The sequence below is a fragment of the Arvicanthis niloticus genome, chromosome 4 (genome assembly GCF_011762505.2).
Source record: "Arvicanthis niloticus isolate mArvNil1 chromosome 4, mArvNil1.pat.X, whole genome shotgun sequence".
Classification (NCBI taxonomy): domain Eukaryota; kingdom Metazoa; phylum Chordata; class Mammalia; order Rodentia; family Muridae; genus Arvicanthis; species Arvicanthis niloticus.
This window is the reverse complement of record NC_047661.1, coordinates 23,946,962-23,971,645: the sequence shown is the minus strand read 5'-3', so window position 1 is coordinate 23,971,645 and position 24,684 is coordinate 23,946,962. Positions and strand designations below refer to the sequence as shown.

Genomic DNA, 24,684 nt, shown 5'->3' with positions numbered 1-24,684 from the left:
AAAGCCAGCTTAACATCCAAATTTAATTTAGCTAACGACAGATGTGATCCACAGCAAATGCGAATTCTCTGTTTTCTAGGCATGTCCTTCCTCTCTGCTTCCTGATTTGTTTTGTTTGCCACAAGGTCTCCCTTTGAAGCCCAGGCAACCCTTGGGCTTTTCATCCTCCCTCACTGTATTGATTTATACTTCTCTTAACTACTAATTAATGCTTCATTTAATCTGATATATTCATGTTCTCTGAAATTGGACATGATTAAGTCTTTCACAGAAATATTACTTGAACCTATTTTCTGACTCAAAAGCCAATGTCCTTCACCAAGCTGCAAATGAAACTGTAAGCTCTGTTGGAGACATGGACTAGCCCCAAAGCTGTCAGTCATCTTTACATATCCCTTAAAGTTTCATCTTTTCATCACATTGTCATGTGATAATTTATGATGATGTATAATAATTAGGAGCAGAGAAGTGTGTTAGAAAGAACAACAGCGTTGGAAACAAATGAAACCGCATCCAAGTCTATCCAATACAATGTGCTCCTGTCATCATGGTTGATCATACAGACCTTTTTTACACACCTTCTGCCAAGGGATGGAGTCACCCACAGTGGGCTGGGCCTCCCACATGAATTGTCAACCAAGGCAATGCTCCAGAGACAGGTGGCCAATCTATCTGATCAAACTGATCAATTTTTTAGTAGTTCCCTCATGCCAGGTGATTCAAGGTTGTGTTCAGTTAACAATAAACACTGATCAGTACAGTAGGTGCCAGCCCCACCTTCAGGGTCACTGCACATTTAACATTTTATTTCTAATGAAATTGCTTAGTTTCTTCTGTTATGGCACTCACAAACAAAAGGCACCAGAGTGAGAGAACTGGAAGCAGAATGAACACTTTCCACCATAATCCTTCATAGAAACAAAATGTAAAAACTGCACTATGCAGCAGACAGGTGAGGATGTGCAAAGATTTACTGTGAAGAAATATTCTACATAAGTGATTAAATTAAGCAACGGTCTTTACAGTCTGGATACAGCCTGAAGTTCCCTTTCTGACATATTTGCTGAAAACTCAGTGTCCCTTTTAATATTTTATAGCCTTTCCTGGCTGAGCTATAGCTTAGAAATGATGTCTATCTATACTGAACAGGTAGGTAAACAGCCTATGAACTAGAGAGTGCTTGTCTGGGTTTACATCATAAAAGAGAAAACAAAACGGATTTTGTGAGTTACCTAAAATAAAGTAAATGTCTGTGAAACAGTATTTTAAAAACAAGATTCACTTCTCTCACTTAGCTAAAATCCCTTCAGTTCTGAGCTTTTCCCTCTAGCTCACTGGCCACTCACTGTCTTTTAAAATCTATTTTTGTGCTGGATTTTAGGTAATGAAGAAAATGACCGTAGCGACATTTTAATGTGCATCCTTACTAATTCCCTTAAATGTAAGTGCTTGCTTTATTCACATTCATGTCCTTAGATGTGTCGGCACCATCCCTGTGTAAACAGTAGCTATTACCTTGACCAGCAGTTGTTTACATTTTTGTGAAACTATTGCCTTCTGGACCACACAAGGAGTAAATAATCTAATGAAGGGGCCTCAACAGTAAGCCAAGCAACACTGAAGAACAAGCCACACCACTGTGAGGCACATTTTCCTCCTTATTAAGGGGTTGTGTTGTGTTTATAGACAAAAACACAAAGACCAAAGAGGTTGAGCATCTACCTGAAGCTCCCACCACAGGTAGGGCTTTGAACAAGCTACTCTTCCTTTCAAATTCCACTGACCATGGGACTGGAGAGATGGCTCAGAGGTTATCACTGGTTTCCTCCTTCAGAGGTCCTGAGTTCAAATCCCAGCACCCACATAGTGGCTCAGAATCATCTATAATGGGATCCAGTGCCCTCTTGGGATATGCAGGTGTGTGGGGGAACACTCATACATAAAAAATACAAAATAAATCTAAAGTCTTGTTCACAAAATTTCAACATGAAGTATGCCTATGTACCTAATATTAACAATAATAGAGAGGTCCTCTAAATATTGAAGTGTATGTCAAATTCTTTAATAGAGGATTGAAAAATGATTAGGAAATACTAAAGTCACAAGGATAACATTTAAATTATAGTTGTATTTCTTCAGTTATTTATACCTTGTCTCAGGTTTTATCAACAATAGGAATGTGTTTCAGCCACTTTAAAAAGTATGTTTTTCATACTTCGTATGCATGTATTTCCCCCCCCCCCCCGGTGTATAGGGGATTGTGCATATGTGTATGGAGGCCAATGAATGTTTAAGAGGTATGGAAGTCAGAGGTCAATGATAGCCTTGTTTCTCAGGCGCTGTCTGCTTTGGGTTTTGAGACAGAGTCTCATCCTTAGGCTGGAGTTCAGCAATGAGTCTGGGCAGGCTGGCCAGCATCCCCCAGGGTCCTTCAGACAGTCTCTGAGGTAGGAAGGAGGGTGAGATTCTTTAAGTAAGTGTGGGATATGGTGAAGTTAACAGTGAGCAAGCAGCATGCCAATGTCCTGTCCCACAGGTTCACTCTTCTATGCTGCTGCAGCTCACCCTAGCTCACCCCAGAGCGACCCCACAGTCCAGCATCTACCTTTGTTAAACAGAAGTGATTCCTTAAGCATATGTATCTGCTCTTGGGTGCAGAATGACTCTTTACATGAAAATAAAGGCACTGATTGATTCACACAGACACACAAAGGAGAGAATACAGGATTGGCCGCCTCTATCAGGTCCAGCCATGTGTGCCCAGTTGGACCTGTTCTTGGAAAGCAAGATTGAACCTCCTGTCCAAAGCCATCTTATCCCACAAAAAAAAAAAAAAAAAAAAAAAAAAAAAAAAAACAACCAAACAAAAAAAAAAAAAACAATGCTCCCACTTTCGTCATTTCTCAGTAAATCAGGGGTCAAGTGGTGTTTCCAGTGTGCCAGGCCCTGGGCTCAGGACACTCAAGATTCATTACTGACTTCCAATTAATTACAACCTCAATGGAAAGATAATTTCTGTATTTTATTATTCAGAGTAATAAAACAGTAAGAAGCTGACCTTGCAACACAGGCTGCCCTGGCCCACACAAACACAAACATAAAGGGCTATTTTAATGGTTTTACTGGGTGATTTAATACAATATCCAAAAAAAAAAAAAAAAAAAAAAAAGACCATGACTCAACATCATGTAGCAATTGCACACTCTGAGTGGCTTCTACTGAGCAAAACGACCCCGACAGAGACAGAAGCAGTTCAGTAACATTTAGTGGCAATTACGGTTCAAAGCTCCATTATTAAACAGTTTGACATAATCACACTTAAAACCAGCATTAAAGCAACGGATAAAATATGGGCCTCATTTTACATACTACTCCTAGTAAAAATGTCACAAATCTGAAAATTGCTTATAAATTTGAAAGAATCACGACAATATTTAATGTACTTTCAAATTTAAAGACATACAGCTTCACCAGAACATGAAATGAAGTAAATTTGTAATGATTTTATGGAAAATTTCAGAGACTTCGTCACGTATATGCAAAGTTACTTTCCTTTTCTGAGTGTCCATGAGGTCCTGGGAGCAGCACTCTGTTTGGGACCCTGATAGTTTCATGGAATGGGAAAAGGTGAGCTGGAAGTGGGCTAGAGGTGTCATCCACGAGCCACATTTTTACAGTCAAGTTTCCTACTTCAAGTTCATTTCCATGTTCATTTGAGAAGTCTTTGTGGGGCTCGTAGGCCTGCTGGAGTCTCAGGCTAAAGCGTGGAGTCAATCCTGATTGTAGACTAGGAGATGAACAATTTCCACTCTGTGACACCTCTGCCACTCAGGTCTGTCATGTGAGTAGACAGACTGCCAATCACTTCTTGTTATCATTCTCTCTGAGGCAGCAAAGTCTTCCCAGTACTCACAGCCTGAGCCTCTCCTCCATCCTCAGCCCCTCCCCCCATCCTGTCTTCCTGCTCCCGTAGGTCAGATGGTCCCCCTGGGAAGAGTGGATATAACTGTCATTCATGTCCTTTTTTAACATTTGAAGCCCTGTCGCATCTTTAAAACAGCAGTTCTTCAATAGTTCCATTAGCTTACAGCTTTAGTGGTTTCTATTCTTAATGAAAAGAAACTATCTAAGCCACTGATAGCTAGAGATAATATCAAGTCTTTTAACCACTCACTAATGCTTTAAGAAGGAAAAAAAAGTTCCCTGGTAGATTAAGCTAGTTTTTGTAAAAACTTTCATTATCAGGTTTCCCTTTGAGGCACTGGAGAGCCACTGTCAAAAACACTAACAGGAACCTTCTCCAGGTACTTGAGAGAATTCACCCTGGAACCTTTTCCCAGTCACAAACCAGCTGGCCGAATTTCACTTCCGTAATTTACCTTGTTCATGGTGTGAGAAGATGGAGAGAAGCTGGGGGGGGGGGGGGGGGGGGGCGGGAAGAAATTAGTCTAAGAAACAAAATAAAAAATGAAAAGTTACAGATTTTGGTGATTTGGAAGCCTAGTGAAGGGAACATTTAACAGGAGCAAGAGAAAGACTAAGGCAATAGACTTTGAGGGAATTAGATACAATGAGAACCCTCAATGACTACGTGATAAACGGTGTGTGTCCATCATGGACACCAGGAGTCCCCTTAGCAGTGACCAGCCAGCCTCTCAGCCGAGAAGTCCTCTGACTCTGTGTCCTTCTAATCATGACAGAGGACAAGCCACAGAGAGGGAAACATCTCACTCTGTATACATCTCACAAGCAGAAATTTTTGAAAAGTACTTTCTTAGCATAGGTGCCCAAAAACATAATGAACTGGTAGGATACTAACGGGACTGAAGTTTTAGTAAAGGAAAAAAGAAATGGAATAAATGACTCTGAAGATTAATTTTATCGGTCAAAATTTGTCACTAAAACCATTGAAGATGCACTGAAAATGTGCACCATGGATGTAATTGGCCTTAAATAATCCTAGCTATGACACAGTGTTTCAATCATTTTATAATACAATGTTCCACGCGCCTCCCGTGTCCCCTTTCGCCCGAGAATAAGGACATGTGAGGCAATATTCGGGTAATACTACAGCGAGGCTTTACTTGTATAAGCAGAAGTGGAAAGATGGAAAGACAGGAAGAGGCACAGCTTAAATACACCCTAGAGTGACGTATTCACTTCTGATTGGCTGTTCACTCATTACCCATAATACGCCCCGGGATGGGCAGTGACTTTGGTGCACTTTTGCCTCTTGCACCTGCGCAGTTAGTTGTTTACTAGTGGAGACACGGGATGCCAGTGCCATCTTGGAATGGCCGATGTATCACCACTAACCGCAGCTTCCTACAATACAATAGTCAGTATTAAGAAAATAACCTCCAAATGCTTTTGATTTGGAATTGTCCTTTGAGACAGAACCTCACTGTGTAGCCTGGGCTTTGCTGGAACTCATGGTGACCCTCCTTCATCGAACTCCTGAAGACTAGATCATTCACTGTTTCATCTGTCCAGTACCAACAGTTTGTCTCATTTTTCAAGACAGTTTCTCATGTGTCTCAGCTGGTCTTCAGTTTCTGATGCGTCTGCCTCCACCTCCCCTAGGATTACAGGTGTGTGCTGCTGTGCGAGACTTCTGATTGCTTTAAAAACACACCCTCAGGAACTCTAATGCGGAGCTGGATTCTCCACTTTCAGCTGCAGTGGCTGCTGCCCATGGGACGCTTCTGGAGGATGTTGAGCCTGCACAGCTCACACCCACACACAGTGCTCCTCATCAGAAGGCATGTCCTCCTCTCCTTCCTCACTTCTCCTACTCCAGATGCTCCCCCAGTCCTCAGCTTGGGGTCATGGTCAGCATCACTAACTGATCTGCTTGGCTGCAGCGGGTGAGAAGCTTTAGAACAATAAAACCTCTCTGTGGCCAAGGCTAGCCCCAAACATGAGCTTTTTTTTGCCTCTACATCTCCATTGCTGTGATTACCAGTCCACTCTACCACACTCAGGCATGATATCCCTTCTTAAAGATTTAATAACAAATACAGGAGTAAAAGCAATGTAATTTTTAAAACAATTGCTATATTCCCCTGTCTATAGAGTAACGACTTTTCTCCTGATACCAAAAAATGGCTAACCACGTACATAGAGACTGAGCTGGTACATGTAGGTGTTCATCTGGATATTTGTGCCTGTGTGAGCCAGAGATCAACATCAGGTTCATGGTCAGTATTCATGGTGAACCTGAATTCCAGTTTCACTCAAAATAAAATAATAAATTCTCTTTATAATCAATTATATAGATGAAGTCTCTAGTCTTGATGGCTTATCAGTGTTCTGTGTTACACAGGATGAGGTATACACAGAGAATCAGTGCTCTGCACCCAGCTGAGGGCTGAGGTGGTGTGAAAGAAAGCTCCAACTGACTGTGCTGTTAGCTTGAGAAGCAACTGTCTGGGGAGGCCCGTTTCCACTGCAAAGAGCCACTAACAGAAACTGTTCGCTTTTATAATGAATGAAGGGAACCTGACACTTCAAGCAAAATACTTGACAAGGTAGGTTGTTACTGGTAAAATCTGAGCTGACAAGTAAACATTTGGATTGTGAATAATTCCTAACCATCCCCGGCAGTTTTGCTAGTCAGTACTTGTAAAGCATTTTCTGCGAGGCAAATGCTATGCCGTGTGTCATCATGAAAACAGGGGCTCGGATCACTAGGAGAAGACAGCAGAGCAAAGTCGCACACTGTCAGTGGACTGCCTTGCAGTAACAGGTGGCTGTAAGAACACATCTTGAGGAAAGACTGGGTCCTCTCTGACTGATGCTGGAGGAATACCCGCCTTGCATAGTGTGGATGAAGCTAGACCTTCGTTCCTCATCTTATAAAAATGGACTGAAGATGAAAGGCCAGACCTCAAGCTGAACTGTTAGAATAAAACACTACCCACAATGTACTTTGATCCAAAATAGTGATCTTGCTTCATCGTTGTTGTTGTTGTTGTTGTTAAAAGCTCAAAAGTACAGACCAGAAATTTTTTTAAAAATGGGCAGATAGAAATCAGACTAAAAAGCTTTTACAGTGATAGAAACAACCAACACATTAAGAGAAAAATCTATAGATAAGAAAACAGCCTAAAGGGATGTGTCCTACAGGGGTTTAGTGTTGATAATATATGAGAAATTTAAACATTTCAATAGCATCAAATTCAGCAATAGAGTTAAATCATGGGCATACCATGAGATAGAAGTTGTATGTGGCCAAAGGTCTGTAAATGATTGTTCAACATCAAAGAGCTTCAGGCAAGCATGGACCAAAACCATGATGTCATACTCCACTCCAGTTAGAAGGGTCAACATCTGAAAACAAGATTAGTGCTGCAGATGCTGTGAAGAATTTACTCACATATACCAATGCTTGGTGTGTTGGACAGCCTACTGAGACTATAACAAAATCCCTGGGATGGTCAGTTTATGAGGATGAAGGGTTATTGTGGATTACAGTTTTAGAGGTTGTGGTTCATGACCCATTGTCATCCTAGATTTGGGCCAATGGTGAGGCAAAAGATTGAGTCAGAAGAGCATGGTGGCAGGAACTAGGTACATCATGAGCCAGAGAAAAGGGAGAAGAAGAAGGGATCATGGCACTGGTCTCCTTTAAGGTTGTCCTGAATATTCTAAATTCCCCCCAAGCTGCACCTCTGCAGGGTTCCACCATACCTCAGTAGTGACACCATAGGAACCAACCCCATGACATCTGAACTGTAGCAGTGGAAGGCAACATACAGAAAACATTAGGGAAGTTCTGTACAAACATGAAAGAAACACCACAGGATCCAGTATCCAGAAGGAATGAAATGCAGGCCTTGAAGAGACAAAGCCACATCCATCCTGACTAAGCACTGTGAAGGAGCCAGACTCTAAAACCAACCCACATGACATCTGAAGGACACAGGATGCATGCACATGACACTTCATGTTTGTCAGAGCAGTGAGACTCACAACTGCAGCTCCGTGGATGAGACTGGGGGTGTAATGCTGAGTGAAGTCACCAAGCACACACTAAGGCCACAGGATCGCTGTGACTCACTCATGACTGACAGCCAATGGCACAGGAGGAGAGTACAGTCAAATTCTAGAGTCTGGTGTATGAACAGGAGATGGTCAGATGTGGGTCAAACATATACCACTGCTATTAAGAGGAAGTTATTTCAGGAGACTTAATATACAACAACCACAACTGTTGATGATACACTGTATTTGTGAAACATGTAAAGGGGTATGTGCTATAAACTCTCATCACAAAAATAACCATATTATGTAATAAACTGGCAGACTAGCAAGGTGTGACTATATCACAATAAACATATGTATATACACATAAACATGCATATACATACAAACATATATGCATACATGCACACTCATACATACATATATGTACATTTATACTCACATACAATTACACATTAGCATTTACATATATACATACAATACATATAAACACACTTATACACATACATGTACACACACTCTCACACAAGCAAATAGATTCATCAAAATGTTAGATTATCCATTATTTAAAATAATATTTGAAATTTACAAAATAAACTACCAAAAACTTTCCTGTCTGACAAAGACTTTGTCATTTACACCAGTATTTTCTGAATTACAAATGGGTGATTGATACATCTTAAACTGGGAAAGATCTTGCAACAAGGTATGAACCACAGATGTTCACATAACTACACAGGGAAAGCAGCTGATGGGTTTTCTGGTGTGTTGCCAGTTAAGCCCCAAAGCACTGTCCTTTTAGGGATGGTAAAATCAATAATTACCTGAATAGATCACCAAACCAAAATACTTTTCCATTAACCTACTCAACCTCCCTTTCTGAGAATGGATTAATCTCGATATTTTAACAGAAACAAACAAAAAAAAAAAAAAAAAAAAAAAAAACAACACACTGTATTCAACTAGAAAAAAAAAGTTTGAGACTCCTCCTATATTCCGTAAATCATGAATCAAAGAAAAGTTTTAAATGTGAGACATCATTACTTCCAATTTTCAAATTTGAGCTTGTAACATCTTTAAACAAAAATAACATCAATATTCTATATTTTTTGTTGCGTTGTTAAATCTAGCACATTAGTTACTTTTCTGTTAATGAGATGAAATGTTACAACCAAAAGCAATTTACAGACAAAACCATTTACTTTGGCTTATGGTATAGAGAGATAAAAGTCCTAGTGAAGTACTATTAAGGCAGAAAGTCGCAAGAATTGCAAGCTGGGAGATCCGCATCTCAACTGCAAACAGGAAGCTGAGACACAAGCAAGAAGTGGGGCGGGGCTATAAACTCTCAGTGCCTCTCCCAGTGATTCCTCTACCAAAGCTCCACCTCCTACAAGTTCCAAAATACCGAAGCCTATGCAGGACATTTCTCATTCAAGCCACCACAACTAGAAGCGAAAAATAGTTAAGAGACACTTTTCACCAGGAAACCCTTGGGGAGTTTCAAGGGAACATAACAGGGTCCGGAGGTCAGTGGTCCGGAATGCAGCCTATATGATCCTGGTGGGTACAGCCCCCTTTGATTCACAGTCACCATATGTCAGACCACCCATTCACTTTCCTCTGTTGTTTTGACTTTTTGAAAATTCTCATTTCATTTATAGAGCAGAGATAATTACTATTCTCTGTCCACATTCAATTGATTGGTCAAATTCACCAACATCATCTCTTCCGGAGGCTTTTCTTGGACTCACTCCTCTGGGAGGAAGCTGTATTCTGGTCATGGTTCTTCTACCATGTTACTCAGTAGTAACACGCTTGCAGCCCCTACTACAAGCTGGGTTTAAAAAATAAGACCCTGAAATAACAAAGACTGATGAAACAAAGCCCCTGGTCATCATGACGTCTAGCTGAAACCCTAAGTTGCAAGTTTGTAAATAAAACATTTTTAAAGTTTAATCGGAATTAATTATAAATAAATTAATTGACAGATTACAAAAGACAGAATTACTTTGAAGGCATCCTTGTCCCTGCCAACCTTTAGCTCTGACAGGTAGACTGAGAGAATGTGTCCCTTGGGCAAATGTCCAGAGTGAGCAATATCAAATGTAATCTGTGCCCACACCAGGCATCAGAGCTAGAGAGAGAAAACACGCCAATCGTCCATCTTCTCTCCTGCCCCTTTTATTACACAGAATGCTATCTGTTGTGGCACTGGCCTGAGTCACCTGCATCCGCCCGGACCTCTATCAGGTCAGACAAATGCATGTTTTCAAATACACCAGAGAGTCTGAACCTGCCAACAGTGCACAAGTCACCCTTGCTTGCCATCAAACTTTCTCTTTGCAGAGCCACAATCAATCATCTAAGCATAACAAAAAATAACTAGTTTAATTTATATATGAGAAAAATACAATCAATAACAGTATGAAATTTTAACCTCCATACCACTGTGCTCTTTGAGTATAAGAAATAAGCAAAACATTTGCTTTAAATTTCAACAAAGCTATAGCTTAGGAACTCACAGTTGGTTTACAATTTGAGCACTTTAATATATAGAGACTATCCTGATACATGGGTGTGCTGTGAGCACGGGGAGAGAGAGAGAGAGAGAGAGAGAGAGAGAGAGAGAGAGAGAGAGAGAGAGAGAGAGAGAGAAGACAATGAGGGAGGAAGGGAGGAAAGGAAGATGAGAGGGAGGGAGGGAGGGAGAGAAGCACAAACACACACTCACTCACAAATACAATCATACAAACACATGCACATTCATATACAGATATATTCACACAAACATACTCAAGCAGAAACACACACACAAACAGGCACACATACACACACAAATAGAAACACACGTACGAGAGAGAGAGAGAGACTCACAAATACACAAGCACACATCATGTACAGATACATTCACACACACACACACACACACACACGTGATCAACAAAGGTGGATTCTCCTTTGGTTTCTCAATGCAGAAGGCACAGGAACCCCAAAAGAATACCTGTCATAATGATGTTAATTGAGCTTAAAGAGACACTGTGGCATACTGTCCCCATTCCTAAAAAAGATGATTTGAAATGAATATTTTTAGCCTTTATGCCTGTTTCAGAGATATCACTGTCTAGCACATGTATGGCAAACCAATCTTCCCCTATGGAATGGGTACATATCACAAGCATGATAGGTCTTCTAATGTCACCCAGGAACATTCCTTCCCTTACTCTGCACTCCTCTGACAAAAGCAGTCGACTGAAACAAACACCTAACCATATCACCTGTTTAACAAATCCAGCCATTATCCAGAGAGTCTTAATTGCCCAGCCTTCAGTAAATATTTTGTTTTTCAAACTAATCAAAGCTGTTCATCTCAGAAATAACTACAGAGAAGAAAATGAGAGACAAGAAATAAACTCAAATCAAAGTAAAATTATACGTAAGTCATGACCTGAGCTGAACAGAAGACCTCTGATGTCAAGATCTTTATAGAAGGTTTAAGGAGACAGTTTGACTCTGAAGCCCCTCGGGGGCAGTATGTGCAAGAAAAAATTGAGATCCACTAACAATTACACCACTGTTGGGAATTATATTTCTAATGAGCGCTAATGCCCTCTGAATCGCATCCATGGGATGCATATGGGTAGTGATCGCAAAAATAGTCACAGGGCATTTCAAAAGCTAGCAATAAAAGCAAGCTCTCCAAAGCAGAGCATCCTTCATCTCCCACAAGGAGAGAGCAGGCAAATAAACACAGCAGCCTCCAACCCACCAGCTTGTTGTCGTTGGGTCTCTGCCAAGCATCAGAAACCACACTTGATATTTTGAATTCTTGGATGAGTGACAGATGCTAGGACATCTCTGAGGGGAATGGGAGGTGGGAGGAAGAACTCAGAAAGTGTCAGTGGACCTTTCCGGAAGGTAGCTGTATCAATTCTTGGTGACTTTCACACAACCCTAGAACAAAGGAGCTTAATAAAGAAGAAGCCAGATGATGATAATAGAATGGGTGGAGGCAGTCTTCACCTTCTGGGGGATGGGCTTGGAACTGGTGTGTTTCCCACTTGGAGATGGCACATGTGACTGCACCAGAGCATCTAGCAGCACCTTTTTATCTCAAGAACCAAACTGGCACTTCTGATCTAACTGTTCACAGCCACCTGCGTTTAACAGGGAAAGGGGAAGTGTTTAGTCCATGCCAGTTTGTAAGCCCTGCAGGCAGAAGTCAGGAGCCTCCACAAACTTGGCTCAGCGCACTGAAATTATTCGCTGTCGATAAAGAATCCACCACACTTGCTGAGGATGGGGAAGTCATTATTGTCCTGATGTAAACTGCCACGCAGGCTCCTGAACTCAGAAGTCTAGCCCATTCAGAGTTCTACCAACGCTCTTCAGCTTGGATCAGCAATTTCTTAACTCTGAGACTTTCCATCCCTAAACTGGTTCCTTCAGAGAGATCCAGATTAGTACAGCGACTCTGTTCATAGAAATGGGCTTTAGTTACTTCTGCAAATGACTACAGAAGTGACGGTAGCCCTACACTCATGATTGCTGATAGGAGACATTAAAGTGTATTTTAAAAGTTCATTATTGATGACAATCTGGATGACAGCTGCATTTTCTGAAACTGTCGGTGTGTGACAACATGTTTACATGTCCCTATTTATAAAAGTAGCCATTAAAAACACAGCTAAATCATAGAGTAAATATGAAGAAAAGATTATTTTTTTTAAAGCCCACACAGAACAAATAAAAGAATACAAGCTCTTACCTCTGCTCTCTGTGTCCTGGGAAAGGCAGATGACTTCTCTATGGCATAAACATCCACCAGGTAGAGACATGCTCCCTGCTCCCGGTCCAAAATGGCTGCAGTTTGAATGACACCAGTCTGACGTCCAATGGTAAAGAGACGTCCAACAGTCTTCTCTTCACAACGCACAGAAACAATATAATATTCCACTGGAGCTTCTGACCCCCTAGGGCTGGCTGCTTCTATGGATATGACATTGGTGCCAATTGGCTCCCCTTCCTTCAGAATGGTTATGTATTTGGTCTGTGTGAAAACAGGCCCATCTAGGCCCTGGAGGATGACAGTCAGTTCTGTGGTTGACTTCCTCCTCTCCGGGCCCAGGTCTGTGGCTGATACTATAAGGTTGTAGGTGAGCTGCGAAGGCACCAAAGCAGAAGCCACTCGAAGGTCTCCACTGTAACGATCCACGGTGAAGGTGTCTGTGTCCCCATTGACTATCTCATACTCCACCTCGCCATTGGCACCTTCATCCGGGTCTGCAGCCATGATGGTAGTCAGGACAGAACCGATCATGGCTGAAGGGTCTGCAGCCAGTGCATTTTGTGATATAAACATTGGGACATTGTCATTGAGGTCTGTCACCAAAATGGTCACATTTTTCAAAGCATACTTCCTGGTTTCTATCGGCACAGCCTGGTCATTGGCTTTTACCGTTAATTCAAAGAGGTTGGCAAATTCCCGGTCGATCTCAGCACTGGTATAGATGGTTCCTTTGACTTCGTCTATGCTGAAGTGGTTGCCTCGGGGCATCTGTTGGATGATGGCATAAGACAGCTGCCCATTGATATCTGCATCTGGGTCATGCGCTGTCACAGAAATTACAGATGTACCAAGGGGGATGTTCTCCACTATTGACTTAAAAATGTCTCCTGGAGGAAAACTTGGGGGGTTGTCATTGAAGTCCCTCACCTGGATCACCACTGACATCGTGGACGATCGGGGAGGCCGCCCTTGGTCTTTTGCTGTTATGTTTAATTTATATAAAGACTGTGTCTCAAAGTCCAACTTTTTGGCCAGAAAGATACTCCCAGTGTTGGGACTAATACTAAATGTCCCGTGGTTGTTTGACCCTGTAATAGTGTAGTGTAGATCGGCATTGACACCCGAGTCAGAGTCGGTGGCAGTGACAGAGGATACAAGTTCGCCAATCCTCATATTTTCCAAAACATCCACAAATAGTGTTGACTTCGGGAAAGAGGGAGTGTTATCATTCTCATCCAAAATATCAATACTCAGGGTGCAGGTCGAGTTGAGGGAGATGGCCCCTGAATCCACTGCCTGGATGAGGAGAGAATAGGCCGGGGTTGCTTCATAGTCTAACTTGCCTACCAGAGTCACCTGACCAGAGAACCTATCTATGGCAAACTGTCTCTCTTCATTTCCTTTGAGGATAGAGTAATGAATGAGGCCATTATTTCCCTCATCCACGTCAGATGCAGACACTCGTAAGACCTGGGTCAGATTGGTCGCCGTCTCTGATACTGTAGCTTGGTAAAAGTCTTTTAGAAACTTGGGGGCATTATCGTTGATGTCCTTCATGTAGACATGCACGGTGGCCTGGTCCTTGAGAGGCTGAGGGAGGCCCTGATCTGTGGCTATCACTGTGAAGCTGAACACTGCTGTCCCTCTTCTCCTCATGAGGGACTCCCTATCAAACTTGTGAGTGTTGGTGATCTCCCCAGTGACGGCATGCAACTCAAAATCTGGCTGTGCCACCTCAAAAACATACCTCACTTCCCCATTTGGCCCGAAGTCTTTGTCCACAGCACTGACTTTGCCTACAAATGACCCAGCTCTCTGCTCCTCTTCGAAGTAAAATGTATAATTGGTGCTATTAAACAAAGGCCTGTTGTCATTCACATCTTCTAAAATCACAGTGACATTCACAGTAGCACTTAGAGGCTCTACTGCCCGGTCAGAGGCAACAACCAGTAACACATATCTGTCCTGAAGTTCACGATCCAGTTCACTTTTTATATAGAGCTGACCATCTGGGAATATGCCAAAGGCATCCCCGTTGTTCCCGTCCGTGATCGCGTACGCTATTTCCCCATTTGCTCCAGAATCTTTATCCGAAGCTTGCACTTTAAAGAATAGAGAATTCACAGGCTCTGACTCAGAAAGTGTGACCTCGTAGGAAATCTGATCAAACACTGGTGGGTTGTCATTTACATCATGGACATAAACTGTCAGAAGGATGCTGGAGGAGAGCTGGGGGACACCCATGTCAGAGGCCACAATTTCTACCTGGTAGGAGCCAGCGTGGACATCTAGGGCACCCAGCAGACTAATGTTACCACTCTGCTCATTAACAGTAAACAGGTTCTTGGGGTTCTGCTTCAGACTATAGAGCACCCTACCATTGACACCTTCATCAGGGTCCACGGCTTTGGCCTGGAAGATGCCGTGTCCTGCCTGCCAGTTCTCCACTGCATTTATGTTTTCCACTGCCTGGAGGAAGTGGGGGGCATTGTCGTTCAAGTCTTTCACTGTGATGTTAACCACAGTGTCTCCTGTTACTGCTCCCCCACTGGCCACCACTCTCAGCTGATAAAAGGACTGTTCTTCCCTGTCAATGACACTTGCTGTGGTCAGCTGCCCTGTGACAGGATTCATAGCAAACATACCTCTCTGGTCCCCGGTAGTAATGAGATAACTGATGTTGGCATTGAGGTCCATGGTAGTTGCAGAAACACTGCCCACATGATACCCCAGAGCCACATTCTCAAAGACCACAAAGCTGTAGGCAGCCTGGCTGAATACGGGTGGGTTGTCTTGTGTATCTAACACTGTGACAGTTACTATGGCCTGGTTGGGAGACTGTAAATTGCCCCCATCAGTAGCCACTATTTGCAGCTGGTATGCTGTTTTCTCTTCTCTATCTAGGGCCATTTTTGTAGAAATGACCCCACTCTTCGCATGAATCTGAAACCGAGACCTGTCCCCAGCTGATATACTGTACTTAACAGTTCCATTGGGACCCATGTCTGGGTCGGTAGCAGACACTGTGGTGACATAGCTACCTCCAGGCTCATTTTCTTGGATATGAGCAAAGTATTGGACTGGGTAGAACACAGGGCTGTTGTCGTTTATATCCAGAAGACTGACATTTACCTGAGCTGTGGAGGACTGGGGAGGAGAACCCAGGTCTGTGGCTAGGATCAATAGACAGTAGAAGGCTTGTTCCTCTCTGTCCAGGGAGGAGATAGTACTCAGCCTACCAGATACCGGATCCAGGCGGAAGAGCCTTTGGTCACTCTCAGCCTCTTGCAGGGAGAAACGCACTGTCCCATTGTCACCCAGATCCCCATCTGTTGCCCCAAGAACCAACAGCTCTGTCCCAGTTGGAGCATTCTCAACCACAGACACCTCATAGCCTTCAGGCTGGCTAAACATGGGCTTTTCGTCATTGACATCCAAGACAGTTACCACAAGCTGGGCATAGGATACCTTGGGGTGGACCCCCTGGTCTCGGGCACTGATATTCAGTACAATCTGGGAAGCAAGTTCACGGTCAAGGCCTCCGGCAGCACTGGTGGTCACCAGTCCACTGTGCTCGCTAATGTGAAACCAGCCCAACCCATTTCCAGAGACAATGCTGTAACGCAGGTTAGCATTCAGACCAGAGTCCCCATCGGTGGCAGACACCCCACTCACATAGCTCCCCGGAGGCACCTCCTCACTCAGGTTCACTCTGTACACTTGCTGCTCAAAGACCGGAGGGTGATCGTTGATGTCATTGACGAAAATCACCAAGCTGGCCACAGAGGAGCGAGCCTGGACCTCGGCGGTAGGGGGCGCCCCGGAGTTATCTGAGACCGAGACTGTAAGGTTGTACGAAGGGATGCGCTCCCGGTCCAGGGCGCTGGCCACCTTGATGAGGCTCAGGTTGGGCACCTTGCTCCTCTGTACCTCAAAGTGGCGTTGCTCATTGCCCCCGAGAATCTGCACTGAAATGTTTCCGTTGGCTGCTGGGGAGTCAGCGTCGGTCACGGTGAGCAGAGCCACCACGGTACCCACCTGCGCGTTCTCATCCACCGAAGCGTAGCGCGAGGTGGCAGGGAAGTAGCGAAACTTCACTACCGGGTCGTTATCATTGACATCCAGGAGCTGGATAAGAGCTTCGGCGCGCCCAGTGAGCGAGGGCACGCCCCGGTCCGTGGCCTGAACTGTCAGAGAATACTGTCGCCGGGCTTCGAAATCTAGTGGCTCTCTCACGGTGATGAGCCCCGTCTCTGGGTCCATCTGAAAGGGGGTTCCCTCATCCTGCAGCCGGTAACGGATGTCCGCATTGGTACCCTCATCTGCGTCTGCCGCCACCACCTGCAGGACACTGGAACCCACAACTGCATCTTCAGGCACCCCCGCCTGGTAATGGGAACTGCCAAACACCGGGGGATTGTCGTTAATGTCCTGTACAGTCACGTTGACCTGAAGGTAACCCCGCCGCTTTGGCTCACCCTTGTCCTCCACCTCCACCAGGAGCTGGTACTGAGGTGTGACCTCGCGGTCCAGCCCGCCCTTGGACACCAAGTGCAGGAACGCTCCCTCTCCACTGGGGTTCAAGGTGATGTCCAGGCGAAAGCGGCCCGCCTCGTTGCCACGAACGATGCGGTAGGAGCGGTGGTCCACACCGTTGGAGCCGATGTCAGAGTCGGTGGCGGTGTCCAGAATGACCTGACGCCCGCTGCCACTGTCCTCCTTGAAGGTGACCACGATCGAAGGGTCTGGGAAGACTGGGGCGTTGTCGTTGAGGTCACGCACCAGCACTCGCACCTCGGTGGGGTATGTGGGAGAGCTGGAAAGGACCACCAGGTTGACCACATCGCTGGGCAGGCTCTCGCGGTCGATGGTAGCGGTGGTGTACAGAGCTCCTGTGCTGCTGTTAATAGCGAACAGGGCGTGGCTTTCACTGAGCCGATAGGTGAAGCCAGGACGAGTTGGGATGGTGCCCACCAGAGTCCCTGGGGGCTGCTCTTCCATCACCTGGAACACCTGGCGCTGTTCGGCGGCTTGGACTCGGGCCGGGCCAGGGAGCAGCGACAGCATCCCCCAGACTCTCAGGAGCTGGCACAGAGATAGAGAGGGTAGGGGGAGCCGCCTGCGGCTGGGAGCCCGGTTTGCGGCCAAGTTCATGGTCCTAGTTTCCAGGAACCTGGAGAAGAAGAGAAACAAGGTGAAGAAAACAGGATGGTCTGGAGGGCTTCTGGGTGGCGCCAGTAAAAGCCAGTTTGGCTGGAGACTTCTGCAGTTCAGAAGAGTGGGTAAGGGACAGGCACTCTGGAGAAGGCTCTAGGTAGCCGGTGAGACGCGCAGCGCAGAAGAGAGTGAGGCGACAGGCGGCGGAGCATCCCTTGGCTTTCCGGTGAAAGTTTTCAGGCCTCCAGATAGTTAGATTGAAATCCCAAGTCTGAGCGTCCTGGCCGCTGACCGGAGTTGCGAGGGGTGGCCTGGATTTGGGGGATCTGAGGAGTCACTTACTGCACGCACGTCTCTCCAAAAACTTTAGAACTTACCCGGAACGCGACGCCAAAAAGGGCAGGGCCAAGGGCCCCAGAGCCCCTGCACCCTGGAGACAGGAGCGGTTCGCCTGGAGACCCCGAAGCTAGCTGTGAAGACTCTTCGGTTCCGCTCCTGGGGAGCCGGGAAGGTCGTCTGTAGATCGGGCTCCCTCCCCCTGCAGCGGAGGAAGCCAGGGCTCCCGGTCCCCACCGCGGCTCCCGCAGCTCTCAGCTCCGCGCCTCTGCGGGCAGCCCGGGCTGCCTTTGCTCCCGTTGCGGGTCGAAGCCCAGGCTGCCGCAGGCGCTGCTCCGCATCCTTCACCTCCGCGCCGGCATCATTTGTAAGTCCACTGAGCACGGGTTTCCCTTCCTCCTCGGCGCCTTGGGGACCGGACAGCAGCAGCAGCCCTGGGTCCCAAAGTCCCCTCCCCTCACCATGCCAGGGGCTCTTCCCCGGGCGTCAGCGGGGACCAGCGCCCCCGAGCGCTCCTCGCCCTTATCCTGGGATCTGTGCTTTTATTGTCCCGGGTCAGTTTCACTTTGTAATCCTCCAGGCTTTGTGTTTGGAGTGGGGTGGGTCCCTCCGTCGCGGTCCCCGCGGGCGATGGGGACGTGGAGGTGCGGGGCAGCTGCTCGGGGCACCGGGTAAACGCGCTCCTTGGCAGCCGGGGCTCCGAGGTGGCACTTCGATGGATCTGGAGCCCGGTGAGTACCCCGCTGCCTCTCCTGGTCCCTCGCACTCTCCCCGCCCCTTCCCCGCTGCGCGCACACACGCACTCGCACACACGCGCGCACACACGGAGGGGGAGGGTTGCTCGCGATCGCGAGCAGGACTGAGAAACTTTGCTCTCCCCTCGGTGCTCCGGGACTCCAGTGGCCGCCACTCCCCTACTCTGGTCCTGTCACCCTCGGGCCCTGCCCCGCTACAGCTCATTGGCCACAGCCCCGCCCCGCGTCCCCGCCGCCCTAGCCTCCAGCCGCCACTGGCTGGGGCGACAATGCTCGTCACCGTGGCCTCCGAGGTGGTGGGCGGGAGGTAGGCGAGCCCCACGGCGGAGGCGCTAAGAAGGGGGCGACCACCCCCAACTCCTTTCTATTTATTTATTTTCCCTTTCGGTCAAACCTTGGCCGGCGTCGGCGCAATCACAGCAAGAGCCAGCCGCGGAATAGATGGGGGTGGGGTCAGGTTTGGAAATAAATAAGTTTAGTGTCCGGAGCTGGGGGTACCATTAGGCTGTTAGGCTGGTAATAACTCGGTGGAGGGGGTCGAGGGAAATGAAAGAAAGGTTGGGGACAGGGTCTGTTAACGCGGGAGGAAGGATTAGGCAAAGCCTGTCTGGGAATGCGCGCGGCTGCTGAGCTTTAACCATTTCATGTCCTCGCCAGGGGCAGTGTTCCAGCAAACTGCGGCCCACGGTACCCCGCAGAACCCCCAGCTCTTCCCGATTCGTGAGCCTGCCCCCCTCTTCGCTGTCCCTCAGGTCCAGGGGACACCAAGGCCTCGGTGCCAGCCAAGCTCCAACTTCTCAAAGGAAGATAGGGGCACGCTGGCACGCACAGCGTGGTTAGTCTCATAGCTGGAATCCTGTCCACTGAGCAGTCTGGAGGCTTCAGCTGAAACAATGGCAGCTTCTGCGGGGACAGTTTCCTCTTACAAACCCAGTTTGGAATTTTTGACCCCCTGTGGGGTTTTTCTCCCCTTGACATTCTCTAGCCGAGGGAAATCTAATAACGTTTGGTTTCGATTTTGGCCTAGAGGAAGAATAACTATAAGAAAATAGAAATAAATGAAATGAAGTTTAAATTTAATTTTTGTAAGTGTCACACATCACCAACCGCACTCAGACTAATCCCCTGCCTCGGCCTATTTGTGTGGTGGTGCATGAGGTTTCTTTAAAAGAAAAAAAAAGAAAACGTGACTAGGAATCGGGTCAATAAATTTCCCCTTTAAGGGAATCAACTTGCAAAATATGAACTGAAGCCAAATAATGCAAATGTAGGGCATATGTCATACAATTTTGCCACAGGAATCCCTCCAAACATCAAACTTTCTGCGCCCAGAGATGGTTCAAGCACGAGCCAACACTGCCCCCTGCTGTTTCCAGTCTGGCTGCTACAGTGGCTGCCTTAAATTAAATGCAGCTGGGAAGATCTGGTTACAAGAGCTAATTCCTCCTTCTTGCCAAGGGATGGGGGCAAAGAAAAAGGATCTGGAAGGATCTCCTACTGCCTCTCCTTGTGTGAGGTCAGAAAACAATCAAAAGCGATAGAGAAGACAACACATTCGAGTCCCATGGAAGCAAACCTTCTGTAACCTAAACAGAGAAAGGATAGAGCCTGATTCTAAAAACATCGCGAATTCCTTTGTTTAGTTAGAACGTTCACTTCTCTGCCTCTTCCCCAGCTATGGTGTGATGAGTGAAGTGGACGTAGACCAGTGAGTTAGGCGTCTCTATTGCTACATTTTTCAGACTGCGAAACTATTGAATGCATTTCATTAACCATCCCCCCTCTTTTAAAAAAGCAAAAATAAACAAACAAAGCAAAGCAAAACAAACAAAAAACGCTTTTAAGCCCCTTCAAAATTATTTCATCACTGCCAACCAATCCTTAACGCCACCACCCCAATGCCATCAGTTTGTTGTAATTCAGCCAAAAAAGATTTGTGGATTAAAGTTGGGTCAAAGTTACTACAAACCGCCCTTATAAGGGTGCGAACACTGCAGAAGACTTTATTTTTGTTTCTAATCCTGCGTAGTTAGATACTCGGACACATAAGAATGGGAAGAAATCACTCCGATACATTGGGGAAAGATGGTGGATTTTTCTAGTCTGCCTGGTGTCTGTTTGGAGAGCATGTGAACCGACTTCATAGCTCAACAGAATGGAATTAACATCTCTTGCCAGCGAATTTAATTTGAGAAAACAGGTAATTTAATTCATTCTGTAAAATGGAGTGTTTAATCTGTGAAGTAAGTGTGTAGTCTTCACTTTAATAATAATAATTAAAAAAAAAGCAATGCAAAAAAAAATGGGTCACATTCAGTCCAAAAATATTTGTTTGGAAAATTCCAAGAGAGGATTACCACAAATTATTTAAGCAATGCTATGGTTAGTTGAACAACTAACTTTCCATAATGATGTAATCGACTCATTTGTAGATAATTCTATACAAAACTACAATTTTGCATGTGTAGTATGTAATTTAAAAAGAAATAAGGAGAATGTTTTGAATAAAGCATGAAATAAAGCTTTTGTTATATTTTATTTTTGTCTCCCTTAAATTTCTAGAGCTGTATTAGCGTGATATACTATCTTATATATGTGTGTATATGTATGTATATATAATATAGACACCATATATATTATGTGTTATTTATGTTATTATATAATATATAACATAATATATAATGTAATATAATAGAAAATAAATGTTATATATTACCATATGTATAATTCTTCCTCTGGGTGGGAATAAAGGTTTTTGGCAGTGATGCTTGACCAGCTCAGTTCTGTCCCCAGAAATCAGACAAAGTAGCACAATTGTCTGTAACTGCAGCACCACCTAGTGGGAAATGGGAGACAGAGCCAGGAGAATCTGTGGAAAGCAGGCCAAGCAGCCTGAGGGATGCAGTTGAAATGAAGCTTAGAGCAAGATAGGAAGAGTGGACATGCTCCCCATGATGTCCTCTGACTTCCATACATGTGTATACATACACACACACAAACACAACACACACACAAACACAACACACATTCACATCTCTCTTACATACATACCAAAAAAAAAAAAAAAAAAAAAACAAGACATAATTCTTCTTGTAAAAGTGGAAGGGCGACATGAGGTCATTGCACACATGCAATATATTTTGAAACCATGAAACTACTTTACTAAGCAGATGACAAATGGCAAGCAGCAGCACTATTTCTTTTTTTAATTGGATAGAACCCCCATAGAACCCCCTAGGACCCCCATCCTACACCTCCTCTTCCTTTATGCTTTGATACCATTTTGATTACATGCATGTATTAAGGTCAGTTCTAGGTTGAGGGTCTAGCAATACAATAGATGCAAATAGTCGAGGAACAAGCAAGACAATAAACACAAACAGTCAAAGAAAAAGCAAGGCATTAAACCCAGTTACGTGAACACTCTCGTTATCACTGTTTCTAAAGGCTTATCAGGATGACCAAAGTATCTGAGCCTACTTCCCCGGGAAGGACCATTTCGAAGTGTTCATTTCCTCTTGTTTTTCAGAAAACCCAAACAAGTATAGTTTATTTTTCCTACCAAATCTTAATTATTTATAAAAAATGTTTGTCAAGTCGGTGTTTTAACGGAAATGGAATTATAAGTCATGCAGGGTAGTTTTGTCAACTGGACACAAGTTAGAGTCCATGTAGAGAACTTCAGACGAGGAATTGCCTCTGCATTGGCCTGTGCCTTGCCTGGGGGGGGGGAGGGGCATTTTCTTGATTAATGATTGATACATGATCGTCCAGCCCACTGTAGGTGCACCCACCCTTGGGCAGGTGGTCCTGGGCTATATTAAAAACCAGTGGGAGCCAGCCAGTAAGCAGCTTTCCCCACAGGTTTCCGTCTCTGCTCCTGCTCGAGTTGTCATCCGGACTTCCATTGGTGATGTACTGTGACAGAGATATGTAAACTCCGATAAACATTTTGCTCCCAGTTTGGTTTTGGTCAGTGTTTCTTACGATAAGTGAGACAAATGTTTCTCAGGGACAAGTTATTCACGAATATAAGTGGATCTTGTCTTAGGGTTTTACTGCTGTAAACAGCTGGTTTCCAGGTTCAGAGGTTCAGTCCATCATCATCAAGGCGGGAACATGGCAGCATCCAGGCAGGCATGGTGTAGGAGGAGCTAAGGGTGCTACATCTTCATCGGAAGGCGGCTAGTGGAAGACTGACTTCCAGGCAGCTAGAATGAGGGTCTTAAAGCCCACGCTGACCATGCCACGACTACTCCAACAGGGCCACACCTACTCCAGAAGGGCCACACCTTCTAATAGTGCCACTCCCTGGGCTGAGCGTATACAAACCGTCACAGATAGTAAGCACACATTTGTGCCCAAGCAGGAGACGAATCAGAGAGCACAAGTCATTCGCATTCACATGTATGTTGAACAGGTGATTTTATGACGCTCAGCTGTGCTCTGCACACACTCTTGAAAATCTTTAATTCAATATCCAAAAGTGATTTCTGTGGGTTTGTTGTTGTTGTTTTCGTTTCGTTTTGTTTTGTTTTGTTTTGTTTTGTTTTGTTTTGTTTTTGGTGAGAGGTGACAACAGTTAGTTGAACCACACTCCTCCTCGGTTTCTAGGGCATTTGCAAGCTGGAGCTAAGTCTCCTCCCCTCTAACACTCCTCATCTCTTCTTTCAGATTTCCTTTCTGACTCCAGTCTTGTATGGCTGAAGATTGTCGTCTTGACCGGATCCGATTCACCAGTGAGATACACCTCTGAGCATATCTGTGAGGGAATTTTAGGACCAGTTTACCTGAAATGTGAAAACCCACTCGAAGTATGGCGGACACCATTCCGTGAGCTGGGCTTCTGGACTGAAGAGAAACAAGAACGTGAGCTGAAGAGTGCCCTCACTGCTATCTGTTGTCTGGCCGCAGGTATGGCAAGACTCCTGTTACCATGATGACCTGGGTCCTCAAACTGGGAGCCAGTTTAAACTCTTCCTTAAGCAGTTTCATCCAGGTATTTTGGCACAGCAACAAGCCGGGTGACTAATATGAAACCTCTCCTCCCCCATCTTCCCATCAGTTCTTTGCTTCCATTCTTCTCCGTTTTCTGTTCTTCTTTTTCATTCTGGTTTAATTCTCTAATGCGCCCCCATAAGCCCAAAGATTTGAACGCTTGGTCCCCAGCTTCTCCCACTATATGAGAAAGATGTGGAACTTTTAGGAAGTGGGGTCTTGCTGGATGAGTTGGATCACTAGGAGCAGACTGTAGGACCTGTTCCCTCTGTGCTTCCAGAGTGTGGATGCGGCCAGTCTTCAGCTCCTATTGCCATGCCTTCCCACTTCATTGAGCAATCCTGTCTGGCAATTTGGTCAGAGCAACAGGAAAAGTGATTATTGCCCTTGCACTCCCAGCCTCCTCTGGGCCTGCTGTGTCCTCTTTCCCTTCCCTCTACACTCTGATTTTTTTTTTCTTTTGGTCTTGATTTGTTGCAATTCTTCTCGATGTGTGGAATGCTTAGTTCAGTTTTTCATAATTTTTTGCATTTTCTGATACACGTAGTGAAAGCTAGTGATGTGCTGCATTACCCTACTATTATAATTAGATGAGCACTTTATGCAAATGAAAACGAAGAAAATAACACAGCTGAAGACAAAAAAAAAAAAATCCTGTCCACC

General features: G+C 45.2%; 1 protein-coding gene and 1 long non-coding RNA gene across 3 annotated transcripts in view; one reads left to right on the top strand and one right to left on the bottom strand.

Annotated features, from left to right (window-relative positions):
* The window catches only part of Fat4 (FAT atypical cadherin 4), a 125,443-nt gene extending 106,998 nt beyond the window's left edge, over window positions 1-18,445 (bottom strand). The window contains exons 1-2 of one of the 2 annotated variants that reach the window (XM_076932322.1): window positions 18,310-18,445; window positions 12,755-17,948 (exon numbers count right to left, since the gene is read on the bottom strand). In XM_076932322.1, the coding sequence (XP_076788437.1) occupies window positions 12,755-17,929 (5,175 nt within the window). In that variant the 5' untranslated portion in view covers window positions 17,930-17,948; window positions 18,310-18,445. The other variant, XM_034500505.3, reaches the window with a different exon arrangement.
* On the top strand, window positions 17,366-24,402 carry LOC117707126 (uncharacterized). The gene is made up of 4 exons (XR_013109782.1): window positions 17,366-17,501; window positions 18,303-18,635; window positions 19,681-21,223; window positions 23,698-24,402. It is a non-coding gene; the product is annotated as an uncharacterized LOC117707126 (long non-coding RNA).
* Window positions 24,403-24,684: the final 282 nt, after the last annotated feature.